Source organism: Mustela nivalis (assembly GCF_964662115.1).
Source record: "Mustela nivalis genome assembly, chromosome: 9".
Taxonomy (NCBI): Eukaryota; Metazoa; Chordata; class Mammalia; order Carnivora; family Mustelidae; genus Mustela; species Mustela nivalis.
Genome location: NC_139028.1, coordinates 80,857,504 through 80,873,865, shown reverse-complemented (window position 1 = coordinate 80,873,865; position 16,362 = coordinate 80,857,504). Strand labels below are relative to the sequence as shown.

At 52.1% G+C, this 16,362-nt stretch overlaps 1 protein-coding gene across 4 annotated transcripts in view; it reads right to left on the bottom strand.

Annotated features, from left to right (window-relative positions):
- The window catches only part of SLC6A5 (solute carrier family 6 member 5), a 66,811-nt gene that overhangs the window by 15,615 nt on the left and 34,834 nt on the right, over positions 1-16,362 (bottom strand). For all 4 annotated transcript variants that reach the window (XM_082747366.1, XM_082747364.1, XM_082747367.1 and 1 more), the window contains 6 exons: positions 13,919-14,053; positions 12,105-12,208; positions 9,168-9,292; positions 3,734-3,846; positions 2,864-2,995; positions 1,806-1,905 (listed from right to left, as the gene is read on the bottom strand). In XM_082747366.1, coding sequence (XP_082603492.1) covers positions 1,806-1,905; positions 2,864-2,995; positions 3,734-3,846; positions 9,168-9,292; positions 12,105-12,208; positions 13,919-14,053 — 709 coding nt within the window. The remainder of the gene's footprint in view (positions 1-1,805; positions 1,906-2,863; positions 2,996-3,733; positions 3,847-9,167; positions 9,293-12,104; positions 12,209-13,918; positions 14,054-16,362) is intronic.

Genomic DNA, 16,362 nt, shown 5'->3' with positions numbered 1-16,362 from the left:
CTTACTGAGCCCTAGCAAGTGCCGCTGGGGGACCCTGCACCCTCAAGGAGAGGCAGGCAAAAACGTTTCATTCTTCACAAGCCCGTGTTCAATGGCCTAACACTAACTGCATAGTTTAGGCCTCATCCTCTCAGTAGAGAAGGAACCACCCTTTGGAGTACAAATTATATACATGTGCAGGCTCTTCCTTTCCCCTCCAGCAATTATGTGAGTTTATTTCAAATACGTCTTCTAAGATTCACTTCTAAAAATTCTATCCAGGTCCAAATCAGAGGTTCTCACCCACTTCCTGTGTTCATCCTGAGCTCAGCACAGAGCTGGCCTGGCTCTGAAGGCTGTCCAGACCCCTGCTCTCTGAGAGCCCAGGCAGTTTCCTTGGATGGTCCCAGGGACTGAAGCACTCAGGATTTTCTTTTTCCTTCAGAACCAAGAACTCTACTATCAGATTTATAAGGGGTGGGGGGGTGCGATTTCACTTCTAAAAACAAAAAAAATTTTGTAATGTTTCTATTGTAATGATGCTTGTAATCCACACTGGGCAGCCCTGTTCTATAGAACGGAATTGTGCAGGTGTGCCTTTTGTGGCAATTATCAGTGAGGACACAGAGAGCAAGCAGAGGAGGTCAAGACGGCTAGTTGCACTTGGACTACTATTGCAAACGGAGTGCCATCGTGACTTTGCCAACGGACCATCTGGTGAACCCATGAGGGGCTAAGTTTCCAAAAGAAACCTGACATTAAAAGCAAGATGTTCCCACCAAGAATACCTGGCAGTCCAGTGGACTTCACTGCATCCCCACCTTTAAAGGGGGAGCTCCATAGAGCCCTCTGGCCTGGCCCCTCTTCTCCGCACATCTGTCCCTTATGCATATCCAAGGGATATCCTACATTTCTTCTTAACTTACAGCCTGCTGTGATCTCTTTGGGGTTTTACAATACAAATAGATAGCCCAACCTGGCACTTTTCACCTTCCTAGGATTTGCCATGGAGACCCTAACTATCCAAGGAAGGCCTTAGCCTGGGGATGCGTCTGAGACTTCCAGGCACAAAGAAGTCGTTAACACCTTGTACTTAGTAGGGCATGCTTGTGACTGGCAGTACACACAGGGGGGTTGAGGAGATCACCCAGTGAGACCCCACCAAGCACAAGCACCTCTACACAAAGGGCAAAGATGCCACCTGCTGACTTGCCTTCCTTTTGTTCTTGATAATTGTCCCACTAGTTACGGGATGCAGGTTGCTACGGTAATAAGAGGACAAACTAAACTGGAAGGAAACTGGAAGTTTATTTCCAGGAGAAGCTGGGGTGGTGCTCTTGCATCACAGACTTCCATGACGTTAATAAAGTTTCCTAAGGATCTGTGAGTTTGCTGGTCCCTTTTCACATTACATATCTGGGGACCAGCCTCGAAGCTACTCTTCACTCAAGCTACACAGGGTAGGGACTGCCACTAGCAAGACCAGGAAATAATTTCACACCTGCAAAGCAGGCCTCCTCCTCCCTCACCTGGCCCCATCCCCAGATCTTAACTATTCACATGCCAGACCATACCCAGAGGGCAGGTCCTAGTAGCTTCTGAAACAAAGGGGTTTCTGGGTCTCACCTTCAGCCACCTTTTGCTCCTCAGATAAATTCAGATCATGGTTCAGAGGCAAGTTTGGAAATAAAGGTACAGGTCCCTTATGTCTCCTAAATTGCTAGAATTAAACTCTTTCATTATCTTAGTAAATCTGAAAACCTACTCGCTGTGGATGCCTTATGTCACTCAACAATCCCCGCGTGCCGGTGCGGCGGTCCCCTTACCGTACACATAGGAGATCCCCACTAGCTCAAAAATGGCGATGATGACGAGAGCATAGGACGCCGCGTACGTGTCCACAAGCTGAAACATGTAAATTCCACCCTGGTAGGAAAGAGGAACCACATCAGTGGGCCTGGATCCAGGCTCTGCCCACCGGGAACAGCCAATCCTTCCATGCAGGACAGAGTCAGGGGTAAGCAAGGAGCCGAAGGATCTCCCCTCCCCTCCACAGTAGGAACCTAAGCCTGATCTAGAACTCAGGCTGGAGGCCTTGCCATGTGTGCAAAGCAGGCCCTCGAGAGACTCAGCCAACCAACAAAACAAGCACAAAAAGTGATCTAACGTCTCACTCTTAATAAACAAAGGTTAACATCTGAAGATGAACAGGTGAAGGCAGGCAGATGGCTTCATTTTTGCCTTAAGCAACAGATCGTCATTTCTACCCATAAATCTGCATTTGACTGACCTTCATTTGACCTTTAGGTGTCGTTGGGCATTCCATCACACATCCCCCCGCATCTTTACCTCGCCCTTTCCATTTCTCTACAAGAGAGAAGGCTTCGAGACCCTCTTATTCCCATTCGTCATTTCACAGATGAAAAAACTAAGGCCGAAAGGCGGTGACTGGCTCAGGGTCACAGAGAGAACAAATGGAACATGTAAGCTGAGTGGGGCTAACACTCCGTTCACCAAGACACTCAGGACTGGAAGGAATCCCGTCACAGTTAGACTCCCAGGTATAATGTCAGTAACCAACTGGGAACTTCTCTGGCCAGTAAATTTGGATTTCCATGTATTCTATTTTCCTAAAGTAGGACACACCTGCCTTGTTGGCTCGAGAAGCCTACATCTCAATTACGAAGATGCTACAAGTAACAGTGGCAGCCAAGGGGACATGTTTCCATCTGCAGGCAGAATCCCTATTGACTTGGTGCTGTCTACACAGATATGGCAGTGACTGGCTACTGCTCTGAGCCCAAGAGCTAAGGACAAAAGGATAGATCAGCCATAGGGTCCCCGCATGCCCTGTCCCCAAGCCTGCGGCCAGCAGGCTGCTTACCTGAGTGATCATCGGAAAGCCCATGATGAAGAAACAGATACAGCAACCCAGAGTGAAGACCGGCTTGTGTGTGCGCAGGTACTTGGGGAACTCGTCCGAGATGGAGGTCACGATGGTCTCAATGGTGGCAAACTGGAATGGGGCCAGGAAAGGAGCAGCTCAGACAAGCCACCCAACCCCAAAGCTTCCCTTTGTGTTTCCCACCAGGGAAAGCGATACAAGTATGAGGTTCGGTTCTTAGGACTCCCTTCCCCTGATGGGTCTAAAGGGCTTTGTTGGAGTCCAACCCACAAGGCCAGCAAGGGGGGTCCACCAGGATGTGAGCTTGGGAAGCTGCCTTCCCAGCCCCCAGAGACCGCGCACACTCATCCATCACGGACTCTGAAGCTTCACTTTGTATTCATGAGATGTAAATTCCTTTCCTCCAGTTTACCTCGAATTTGATCCGCTGCTTGAGGAAAAAACCCTTTTTGCACCCAACCACTAAACTCTCTGAGTACCTGTCAGTAAGATTTGTGGCAGTCGCAGCCCCGCGGCAATCTCCCTAAAATCGACTTCGTGTTATTCTCCCTGATCCAGCCCCACAGCATTTGCATTGGCAAAATAACACCAAAGAAAGGAAGGACACGGGCTAAAACCTGCATGCGGAAGCGAGGGAGGAAGGGACGATGGCTGCTTTGCACTGTCCCATGAGTCACCCACAAATACAGAGCCATGCTGAGCCCCAGACAGACCTCACCATCCTATATCACCCGGGGGAAACATGTGGGGACCACCAAGCCCACCCCTGCCACAGGCTGGATGCAGGATCCAGGAAAGGGGGGTCTCCAGGCGGAGCCTCAGGTAGGTGTCAAAGGGGGAGGGGCTTACCATAGTGTCAAGTCCAAGAGTGAGGAGCATCAGGAAAAAGATGATGGCCCAGAATGGAGAGAGGGGCAGCCTCGTTAAGGCTTCTGGGTAAACCACAAATGCAATGCCTGGCCCTGAAAGGAACAAGAGAGATGATTGCAAACAGGCCCAGCTCCAGGCCTCCTCTTCCTGGAAGCCCACAGGGGGTCTCTCCATAGACATATCATATGTTACTTCTGCCGGTTATTTTCCCTCATCTCCTTTCATTTTCCCAATTAGACCTCAAGTTCCCTGAAGCGAAGGACCAGGGGCATCAGGTCCACACCTTGGGGAACTCAGAGAGGAGGCTAAAAATAGTACCAAAGCAGACTGAGTCCAAAGCCAGGCTGTGTCTCATGCAAGCCCCATCTCTGTGTTGATGAGTTGGGGGAGCATCTAAGAACCACCCTGTAGAACAGTGATTCTCATCCAATGGCAAGTACAGCCCCCCACCCCCACCCAGGGGACATTAAGCAATACCTGGAGACATTTTTGACTCTCACTACTGGGGTGGGGGGGGTATTATTGACATCAGGTGGGCCGAGGCCAGGGATAAAATGCACAGGACAGTCCCCACAACAAAGAATTATCCAGCCCAAAGGTCAAGAGTGCTGAGGTTAAGGAATCCAGCTCTATAGGCTAGACCGTGCCCAGAATGACACCATTCCCTCCGTATTTGCTTCTCCTGGAGAAGCTTTTTGCATAAATCATGAATCCATCAATCGCTCTTATTATCGTGCCCTATAAAGGCTTGGTAAAGATGGGGCTACATCAATCTACTGGTAACCAGTTAGGGAGAGGGGGATGAGAGACACAGCATGAGGGTGAAGAGTGTCTGGGCTCTCATGGTCAGACAGATCTGGGTCCAAATTTAGACTCCATGACTTACCAGCTATGCAACCCTAGACGAGTCATTTCATTTCTATAAGGCTCAATTTTGCCCATCTGCAAAATGGGAAGAGCAATAGCTCCCCATGAGACCATGCCTCGCACATCTGGAGCACTCACAGAATATTCACTTTTAATAGGAGTGGACAATGAACTTGGACACGAGCTTCAGGGTCTTCCACAAATCCCACAAGCAGTCTTGGCGGAGGATGTCTAAGGGGCCATTTCTCCGGCCTCGCCAAGCCTGCCAGCCCTTCCTACCTGCCTCACAGACTCACTGGGAGATCACTGGGACCCACCATGTCCAAAGACCCAGCAGTTAGCATTTCCTTGTAAACAGAAAACTAAATGATAAATCAGGGGCAGAGACAAGCGAATGCCGGGCTAATCCGCAGCCAGCGCATGCCTGGAAACCAGATTATCACAGCACCTAGAGTTTTCATAACTCAAGCACAGCAGCACATTTTTTTTTTTTATTTAAGATTTTGCTTATTTTTTAACAGACATAGGGAGAGAGGGAACAGAAGAAGGGGGATGGGAGAGGAGGAAGAAGCAGGCTTCCTGCTGAGCAGGGAACCTGATTCGGGGTTCGATCCTAGGAGCCCGGTGCAGGGCTCAATCCCAGGACCCTGGGATCATGACCTGAGCCAAAGGCAGATGCTTAACCACTGAGCCACCCAGGTGCCCCAGCAGCACTTTTTTAAACTGGAATTTATCAGGTTGTTAGTTCTTAATGCTGCCGAGGGCCTTGGGGGTATTTGAAATAGAAAGCCTTGAATGCCTAAGACAGCCCCGCTTTATGCGCTTATCCGACCAGATCATACTGCCCGGTTCTGAGGGCCCCCTGCGTGAACCGTTCAAGTCTGTATTAAAGTACAGTTCAGGGGTGCCTGGGTGGCTCAGTGGGTTAAAGCCTCTGCCTTCGGCTCAGGTCGTGATCCCAGGGTCCTGGGATCGAGCCCCTGCTTCCCCCTCTCTCTCTGCCTCTCTCTGCCTGCTTGTGATCTCTGTCTGTCAACTAAATAAATAAAATTTAAAAAAAAATAAAGTACAGTTCAAAACAGCTCTCAAACGCAGAACACTGAGGAAGCCAGTTCGGGGCTCTGGTGAGAGCCCCCATAAAGTGGATAAGAAGGTCCTGAAATGGCCACTCCCAGAGCACCTCACTGATTGCTTTAATAGGATTTGGCCCTTTGGGTTTTCCTGCTTTTTCAAAAAGGCAGGAAATGATTTCAAAACACCCGGTTTTCTTCAATTACATCTGCCTCCCTAGAGCACCCAGGTGAAGGCATCGTTTCCAGCAAAGTCAGTTTATCTAAGACGGCTGGGGAGTGGATTATTAAAATACATTTTTATATTAGTTTGTACAACTCAGTTTGGTCTTTTGTTATGTTTTACTGGAAAAAGGGATTGGCTGAGTCCCAGCAGAGCTTTCCCTAGATGAGGCCCGGATGTCCTATATGGCTGAGCCCTATTCGTCTCCTCTCCCACTGGGAAGCAGTGTAAGTATAGCCCAAGGGCTGATAGGCAGGCTCCTGAGAGCTCCCCCTCCTCCTGGGACTGCAAAACCAGCTCCACCTCTTCCCAGACAAGAGACCTGAGGTGTGGCTGGTTCTCTCTGGGTGAACATCAGTACATTTGCTTCTATGAGATGTAAATATATGGATACCAGAAAAGGGCTTCAAGCAATGCCTAGACCTGGTAAGAACTCAGGAAACAGAGATCATTCGTACTCTCCTCCTGAGAGGGGATGAGAGAGGTTCTGCATGTCAGCAGCTTGGACAGGAGGTCTCTGGCGTCCTGTCTCCCAGAGAACCACTCAACACAGAACCAGAGCTCTGGTCAGCGGGGGACCTCACCATCCCCGCCCACTGGGGAAGGGCTCTCTGCTGGGAAGCCCGTGACAAAGGGAGGAGTTCTCGGGGAAGACACTGCCGGACTGCTGTGCTCTTGGAAGGAAGAGCTGGCCTCCATGTGAGAGACACAGATGAGGGGACGGGCAGTCCCTGTTTGAGACTGTCCCTTCTCATCAGCGGTGTCTCTGAATGGTTAGGGACCCGGACCTGGAAACTCTGAATCCAATACGCACGTTTGTGTTCACGCACTGCGGTCTAACCCAGGGCCTAACCCAGTCCTTCTGAGGGAGAAAGAGCATGTCTGCTGCCGGTACGGGTTCTGGGTGGATTTGGACTGTGAGTCTCAGCTCCACAGTCAGTAAGGAAGGTAGTTGGCGAGTGACCCTAAAGGCTGACTTCCCAGGGACACCGGGGTGTCTTAGTTGGTTAAGCAAGTACCTTGGGCTCAGGTCATGACCCCAGGGTCCTGGGACTGAGTCCCGTGTAGGGCTCCCTGCTTAGTGGGGGTCTGCGTCTCCCTCCACCTGCCCTACCACTTGCTGGTATACATTTGACAAATAAATACATAAAATTCTTAAAAAAAAAAAAAAAAGTTTGACTTCCCAGGAAGGTATTTTTCTGGACATGCCCCCTTTCCTATGCTCATCGCAGAAGCAGAGGACAACCTGGGGTCATCACCAATCCTACCTGTGTCCCCCCAAAACCGACTGAAATTTGAAGAAAGGACATTGACAAAAATGCCTTCCCTGAGAAGAGAACCTATTTTGGACTAAAGACCAAAACACAGTTACTGACGTTGGGTCAGCAAACAGTTACTGACGGTCTGCGTGCCTGTGTTGCCCAGCGAGGAGGGAGTGGGGCTGGCGTGGACCGCAGGCCCGTCCCATACCCCCGTCCCAGATTCTGTAGAGCCTCCATCATCCCTGAGAAAATCAGACATCTTGTAAGTCATGTCTAAGAATGTCTGTCCTCCCAGATGAACAGGGACAGCTGCCCCACAAGGTCTGACAGGAGGCCTCATGAGCCAGTGTCCCCTCCCCTGTCCCTGTGCTGGTGACCATGAGAAACCGCCACACACTAACACAAGGTGTTAGAACCGGTAGGAAGTGTTCTCCTCCTCCACTTAAATCAGAGAAAGTGAATAAAATCTGGAAAGGGGCCAGCTCAGAAAGAAACACCAGCAATTATCTTAATCTTTCTTTGCAAAGAGAAAACAAAATCCTGTTCGGCTTTTAGTGACATGTGTCCCCAAATCTCTTTCCTGGGGCAGGAAGGAGCTCAGAAGAGTGAACTAAAGTGACCCCAGATCTCAGGACTGACTCCTCACCCCGACAACACGGCCACTGATTCCCAGGGAGCTGGGCTGTAATGTCGCAAAAGGGACCAACACCTCAGGTCTGCTGGAAAGTGGGGCAGGACCTTCCTGCTCCAGCAACTCTGCCGGGAGGAAATGAGGACAGCTGGGGCGGCGAGGCACCCACGAAGACAAGGCCTCCTCTCCTCCTTTCACCCCCAAGCCACCCGCCCCCCCCCCCCGGAGTTGTGTGTGGGGGGTGTCACTCTCTTGAAACGCCAGTTAAATGCAGTGCTGCAGAACCAACATCCCTCGGGGTTTAACGCTCTTTCCAGGGAGAGGTAATTACCCCCCTGCAAGGTGCCGGTTCTTAACTCTTTGAGGCACCGCACTGGCGGCACTGCTGAAGCCATAATTAATGACCCCTGGGGGGCCAGCCGAGAGCCGGCAGCCCACCAAGAAGGTGACATTTCCAGGGCTTTGCTCCCTCCCGGGCTGGCTCGTCATCTGAGAACAGCAGTGAGCTCCTCCAACAAAGGCAATGGCACGGAGAAGCTGCCCACAGGGACACACTGCGGACGACCACGTCCCCACACGTCCCTGGCCCGGTCCTGACACTGAGGCGTCCCATAAACATCCGATTAGAGCATGATCGTAATAACGGGCGACGGCCACAGTGAAATCTGTTCATCACAGAAACCTAGTAAACACCCCAGCCCTCGTGCGGTTAAGGCTGGGTGGAAATAAGAAAGAGTCAAATAAAACTATCCAGCACCTCCTACAAAAGGCTGTGCGAGAAATACAGACCAAGTGAGAGAAAAAGGAAGGCTCCCTACAAACTTGAAAGTTCCATACAACTGTCAGCCACTAATATAGCGATCATTTGGGTAGAAAGTAAACATTCTACTTTCTAATTAAGCAGAAGGTCCTGAGAGCACGTTTGAGCTGATCATTAGGCCGAAAGCGCTTTGTCAGGAAAAGGCTGCTCGGAAGTCAGTGCTCCTGCCCAGCATTGAACTGGGTTTGTCCAGCCTGCTCTGCAAGGACAGCAGCCTGCAGGGGGCGAGGCCCACACCAGCTCCAGGGGCACTAGGTCGCCTGAAGTTTAGGGCCCTACCTGCCCTTAACAGGTGCAACAGGTGTAGAGCTGACTTACTCGGGGTGGAGCTGACTTACGAGAAGAAACAGAAGACAGAAGAGAGGAGAGGGACGCAGGAATGCGGCTTTTACAGCAACCCCTTTAGTGAGCCACCGGTCAGCTCTAGCCCTGCCTGGAGTCTCCCAACAAAGGGACCCCGGGCTGTCCCACTGTCCCCTCTATTCCAGAAGGCCAGCTTCCCACGAGAGCATAGGTCAGGAGCTCAGGAGGTGACCTTACCTTGGTCCGCCACGTTCTCAATGTTAACCTTGCGTTCGTTGGCCATGAAGCCGATCACCGAGAAGATGACGAAGCCGGCAAAGATGCTCGTGGCACTGTTGGTGCAGGTTACAATGAGAGTGTCCCTGAGGGGGAGGAGACGAGAGTGTGCCATTAGCTGTGCTTTGTGAGTCGGAAGGGACAAGGGGAAGGACACATAAACGCATGCCCGTGTGTTCTTATGCACACATGTTGGTGAGTCCATGTTTGCTTCTACATGTTTTCACGGTCCTCATCAAAGACCTCCCGGGGTCAATTTTCTAAGCACCGAAAGGCTCAAAAACATTTCTCCAACTGCCCTGCTCCTGGGCCTCTTGGTCCAAGCTCAAGCCCCAGGCACTCTAGAGCCCGGGCTCCTGTCCTCCAAGGGGCAGAGGCAGGACTGCCCATCAGAGCAGAGTCAGAGGGGATGGAGCCTTTCAAGGACTCCAGCCTTTCAAGGACTCCAGGACAGGAGTCATATATGAGAGAAGAGAAGGCGGTGGGATGTGAACGGCCACCAGGGTTTGAGGACAGCCTGGCTTTGGAGCACCCAGAACCCCAGGGGTGAGGCAGGGGAGACCTGCAGTTTCCCACCGGCTGGCCAGCCACCCTAGACTGGAAAGAGAGGTCAAGCCAGATGGAGCCTCAGAGAGGATTCAAACCCTGATCCTCCCCCCGTTGGTGTGAGGACCTGGAGCAAGTTATTGCTTTCCACGTGATTTTAAATGGTGGCACTGACCCCACCTTTCTCACGGATTGCTGTGCGCAGAGCCTGGCCCAGAGCAACTGCTTGGTGAACAACCCACCTTGTCTGACCCCTTAGTTTACTAATGAGGAAACAGAGGTACAGGAGCAGGGAATGGGTTCATTCATGGTGGGTCAGAATTTGAATCCAGACTCCCTGTCCAGCCCTGGGTTCCTTCTGCTACGCCGCAGAACCTCCTTTCTACCCAAATGCAAAGCGATGCGACCCCTTGGACTGCATTCAGATGGGTTCTGGGGTCACACATTAATAAGCAGCTGTGACCAGCGAGGTTCACACACCTTAGCTGGCATTCTAGCTGTTACGGGCTGAATTGTGTGCCCCAGCATTCTGTGTTGACGTTCTAACCCCCAGTTCCTCAGAAGGTGACTGTGTTTACACAGGGAATTAAGCTAGAAGGACGTCATCGGGGTGGGATGGCCTCCAGGGTGACCAGTGCCCTTGCAAAAGGAGGAGAAGAGGACACAGATACACACACAGAGGGAAGAGCACGTGAGGACGCGGGGAGCCAGAGAGAGAGGCCTCAGAAGAAATCAACCCTGCCAAACCCGCAATCTGGGACTTCCGGTCTCCAGAACTGTAACGAAAGGAATGTCTGCTGTTTAGACCACACGCGCTGTGGTATTTGTTCCACAGCCCTCGCAAGCTTATACACAGGCTCTCTCCAGCCTGGCCTCACCCGAGCCGGGCCCCGTTCCTTCCAGCCTCGTTCACACTCCTTCTGCTCCAGGGCTTGAACCTGCTCCCACCCACATCTCCATCATGGTCGCACTCACGCCCCCTGCTGGCTGTTCCCGCCACGTACCGTGTCCTCCTGCCGCCCCTGCACCCGCAGGGATCTCATGCACCAGCAGGGATCTCACCTGTCTGGAGCCATCCCAGCTGGCTCAGGTCACAGCTGCACTTAACCTGTTCCTCTTGGTTCACAAAATAGCTCATACATTATTAGAAAATGATAATCATAATCATAATGGCAGCTACCGTTTATCGAGTACCTACGAGGTGTGAAATACGGCTGTGCTAACTTTGCATACATCAGCTCTCCCCTCTCCACGAGATACTACCCTCTGCATTTTACAGACGAGAGGAAAGAGGCTCTGAGAAGGGCAGCATCTTGCCCTCATCTCAAGTTTTAGTAAATGGTGAAGTCATAACCCAAATCCAAGTCCGTCTGATTCCGGGCACTCCTTCTCCCTTCCCTTTCTCTATTTCTTGCTCCCTCCCTTTCTCTATTTCTTTCTTTCCCTTCCTTCTTCTCTCCTTCCCTCCCTTCCTTCCTTGCCTCCCTCCCTCCTCCCCTCCCTTCCTATTTTAAATCAGCTCTCCAGGAGAACGGACCTTATATTCTATCGCTTGCTGGATGCACTTAACTTTCAGGTGTCACCTCCTCCAGGAGCTGTCCAGGCTCTCCCAGGTGGAGGTCTTTGGGGTTGCAGAGCCCCTGGTCTAATATCACACCATCCAAAGGTTCTCACTCTCGGCACGTCTCAGAATCTCCCAAGGATCCCGTCCGCCTGTGTAGACCCCTGGACCCACCCCACCTCCAGATACTCTCATTAACAGATCTGGATGGGGACCCAGGTTCCGCGTTGTTTCTTCGGCTTTACTGAAGTAGGACAATGGATACAAACGGTAATATAGTTCAAGCGTACAGCCTGATATTTGATGCACACATACATCGTGTAAGGGACCCCGCCACACCTGCTGACGTTTCCATTACTTAACACATGCATCAGCAGAGTTTTCTTTCACTGTACCTTGCTGCCTTCCTTATAGGGGCCTCTGGAAAAACATATGTCAAGTGACAGTGACCACACTCCATCCGGGACTACCACCTGATCATCTCTGTAGCTCACAAACGACCATCCTAGGACAGAGCAGGCAGCAGGGCAACCTCTGGAGAGCCTCAGCTCCATCCCATAAACAGCCCCGGAGCCAGGGGTCGGACACAGCCCTGCAGGTTGGGGTCCAGGCCACCGGAAGCCAACAGAGAGGCCTTTGCGGGTGGTTTCCGCTCTGGCAGAGGCAGCCCTCTGGCTCTGCTTCAGGCTAAGTGTGAGGATGTGGCCTTAGGAGTCTGCGACTCGGTCCCTGGTCTGTCCCTGCTCTCATCCCACTCACCAGCTGCTCGGCCCTCCGGCAGCCCCACATACCTGTAGCAGTTGTTGTGGAATTTGTTGTAGGAAGAGAGAGTGATCAGGCCTCCCCACGCGGCAGACAAAGAGAAGAAGATCTGAGTGGCAGCATCCTTCCAGACCTGGGAGGCCAAAGGGGAGAAGATCCAAGGTCAGGAGGAGGCTGGCCCAGGGGAGGGGAGTCTCTCCTGCCCAGTGCCACGTCCCCTCCCTGGCGGAGAGGTAGTCAGGAGAGAAAGGACATTGGCACCAACATGCATCGTTTGTGCTGGAAGCCAAAAAGGCAGGAAATTACCTGGAAGACTGTAAGCAAAGGAGAGGAACTCAAACTACACACACATTTCATGCTTCTATGTCCTGCCACGGAGAAAGCTGAGCAGAAGGGGAGAGCCCTTTCTTCTGCTGCATACACTCTCCAAAGACAGCTGCAACAGCCGAATGCAGTCATGGATGCAAGATAAAGATCTGTTTAAGCGGACATTCTTACAGACTTCCCCCGCTATTAGAAAGGTGAGGTCCTACAGCTCCTCCCCTTAGCAAAACCACCTGTGCCGAAGCCCAGTGGATCTTACAGCCACATCCTCCTTGAACTTGGCCGACAATGCTTTCTGGTTCTCTTGGTGATTTCTCAGCACTGTCCTCATAAAACTCCAGAAGGCCGCTCAGGAGTTAGCGCTGGAGACTTACATGATTTGCAGAATAGACCTCCCACCGTTTTTATAAATTAAATCTAGTTTTAAAATTGCGCTTTTAATACGCAAAGAGAAAGTTCAAGTGAGTGCTGTGTGCTAGTGAGTCTGTGCCTACCCCAACATCCATTCTCCCATACTCCTTAGTAACAAAGCCATGGTTTTCCTTAGAGGCAGCCAAACATCCGGCCCAAGGACTGCCTCCCAGCATCAAGGGCAAGTGTAGCTGGGAGGGGATAATCCCATGATTTTGTTTCTGACCAATGATGTGAAAATTAAGTGTAATGAGGGACTTCTAGGGTTCTCCTTCTTTAAAGAGAGGGAGGGCACCTATTTCCATTCCTTTCCTCAACCCCTTTGTGCTACCTGGAATGCTGCTATGATGGCAGGAGTTCAGCAGCCATTAGAGAAGTGAGTGATTGAGAATGGGAAGACGGGTGCCTGGGACACTGCAGAGCCTTCACTATGTGGAGTACCTCACTCTGTGCCCTGGGGCCACTTCAGCACGTAGGAGGGAAGTCAACTCTCATTCGCAGTCATCATCTGGGGGTTTTCTGCGAGGTGGAGTCAAACCCATCCAAGCTATGGCTATGTGTTCTCAATGTATTCTATAAAAGTGAGTCTCTCTTTAAGGTGAGAAAATTCACTTATTAAAGAAGCCCCTCCTTGGGAGGTTTGGGGGCTGGGGATTTTTGCCCGCACAGATAGGCAAAGAGGAAGGACAAGCGTGCGCTCGCCCGGTGTCCGTGTGTCACAAGTCTGCAAACGTGTCCGCGCCCTTTCGGGGATAATTGTCATGATTCGTGCTGCCATTGTCCACCCCGCAGAAGTCCATTCCCAACACGCGGTAATGAGTACCAGAGGAGTGGTGTGAGGGGCCCGATGCTATGAATAAGGGGAGGACATTCTTCATTCCAGACTGCACGGCAGCCCCAGAGAGAGGACCATGACGGAGGCCGATCGCTCCAGGGGTCAGAACACCCCCTGCTGCCCACTTCTCATGAAAGGGCTCCCGAGCACACCACAGCCCGAGGCTATCAGGACCTTGGAAAAGCCAGCAGCGAGCTACGCTGCAGGAGAAAGTCTGTCCCCCCTCGTCCAGCGGTCCCAGAGCGGGGTTTGTAAATGAAAGCATAAGCCCACCGTGGCGTCCGTGAGTTTCTCCCACTTCGGCGTGATGAAGTACCAGATCCCAGCGCCAGCTCCGGGCAGGGTGACCCCGCGGATGAGGAGGATCACCAGCACGACATACGGGAACGTGGCCGTGAAGTACACCACCTGAAAGAACCATCCGAAAGGGAGGCTGGGAGGAGCCGAGCCGCGAGCCGGGGCCACGCTGCAGGGGCATCGACAGAGGCCGACTGGACCCACAAGCCTGGCGGGGAGGCTGCCCGCGTGGCTCCCCCAGACTCTGCCAAGGCTGGGGCCCCAAGAGCAAGGAGAACCAGAAACAAAGTCTGGGTGGCAACACCCAGGACTGTGGGCGTGTGGGGTGCAGTGCGGAAGGCTGGGGCTGCCTCACACCCCACAACCCAGCTGCCGAGGAGACAGCTCCCTGAGGAACTACCCAGGGAGGAAAGCGACGTGCCTCCTTCCTCCCCAACTGCGACCCCACCCTCCACTTGAGGCCCCCAAATCCACCATGAGAGACAGATCTTCTAGCTCAAGCTTTCCATCCCTGTGTATACAGACACCTTAAGGGAGGCAGCCTGGCCAGAAGCAAAGAGCACGATCTAGGAAACATTTAAGTTTAGGGCCACCTGGGTGGCTCAGGTGGTTAAGAGTCCAAATCTTGATTTTTGGCTCAGATCATGGTTTCAGGGCTGTGGGATCGAGCTCTGCGTTGGGCTCCATGCTCTGCCGGGAGCCTGCTTGAGATTCTCTCTTCCTCTCCCTCTTATTATGATCTTTAATAATAATAATGATGATAACAATAGTAAAAGGAAGATTTAAGTTCAAATGAAACCACACATCTGGCCCTGAGTAGCTGTGAGACCTTTGACAAGCTAATAAGTTCTCTGAATCTGCGTCTGCCTCTGTAAACTGGGCACAAGGACACTGTTCTTAAAAAAAGAATTGTGTGGATGAATAAGCCACTGGCATAGCCTGATTTGTAACAGATGGTCATTCAGTGCGGTTAAGTTCCACAAGCCTGCTAAGAGCTGGATGCTGTACCAGGTGTCAGATGTATTAGGAAGGAGGGATTCAGGAACTAGAGAACCCAGAGATGTGTGCTTAATGGACCATGCCATTGCACCCAGGACATTATGAAGTCCAGGGGGGGCACTGTACAATCCAACCTGGGAGTTTGCTAAAAGATTCACGGAGATGACACCTGAGCCAGATCTAGAGGCCAAGGACAACTTAAGGGAGGCAAGGGGAGGGGGGAGGGGGAGGAGGAAAGTGGGCAAGGCAGACACGTGAGGGCAAAGGTCTGATGACCCATAGGAGGGCATGGCGTGGAGGCGAAGAGTGATGGGGGTCCCCGGGGACATGGGCATTTTCAGTGGGAAATAGGGAGCTACTGCACCAATTTGGGCACATCGTGAGAGGCCCTGAATGCCAGTCAAAGGATGCGCCTGGATTCCCTCCTGGAAGGGACCAGAGTCAAGAAACATTTGGGAAGTAACATCAGTAACACTGGGAACTATGGCTGGATGAGACTTACCTGTCTACCAAACATCTGCGTAAAAGCAAGAGCTTGGGATCAGGATCCCATCCCGCTAGTCTGAGTTCAAATCCTAGCCCCATCCCTTACGAACTGGGCCACTTGGGAAAAGACTTGACTTCTCTGAGACTCAGTGTCCATACCTGCAAAGTGGCAGTAATGACAGTGTATTCCTCGTGGGACTCTTGGAGGAGTTCCCTGGGACAGGTCACACAAAATGGGACAGGTCTGGGGGCGCTGGCACCAGAGGCGCCATGTTAGTCTTGCCCTGGATTCCCCAGCCCTGAATTTGGTAACAATGGCAACCCTCTGCTCACAAGCCATTTGAGTCCCAAAGGTCCAACCAACGACCTTGTAGGGACGAGACTGAGCTCCCCCCAAACCCTCCCTGATCCTTGAGGTGGGCAAGCACTGCAGGCTCAGGGCCACCCATTCCCACATCCCCCGCTTCAGTCTCCCCTCCTGGGACACCTGGAACACCTGTCCCCTGGGAGGGAGACACGGATGCCACCACACACTGGATCTACAGACCCCAGGGCCTGGCAGGGGGCTCCAGAATGTCCAGGACTGGCAGGCCCTGGGTTTTCAGGGGACGGGGACAGAGTCAGGGACTTGCGAAGGTGGGCTAAGGGAAGGTTAGGATCGAGACTCGGGTAGAACTGTTGGGGTCATTTCATTAAGCATTTGGGCATATTGTAAACTTCATGAAGACACTTGCCCTTGAATAGCTGACATTCCAACTAGGGAGACAGACAGCCAGGAGTGGTCCTAACCATATTATCTGGCATGTTGGAGGGTAATGAGTGCACTAGGAAACAGAGAAAGCAGAGCGGGGTAAAGGGGGGTGGGAAGCTGGGGTGGGCGGTTGGGAAGATGCCATGTTGAAATGGGCAGGTGGGGAAGGCCTCATTGAGAAATT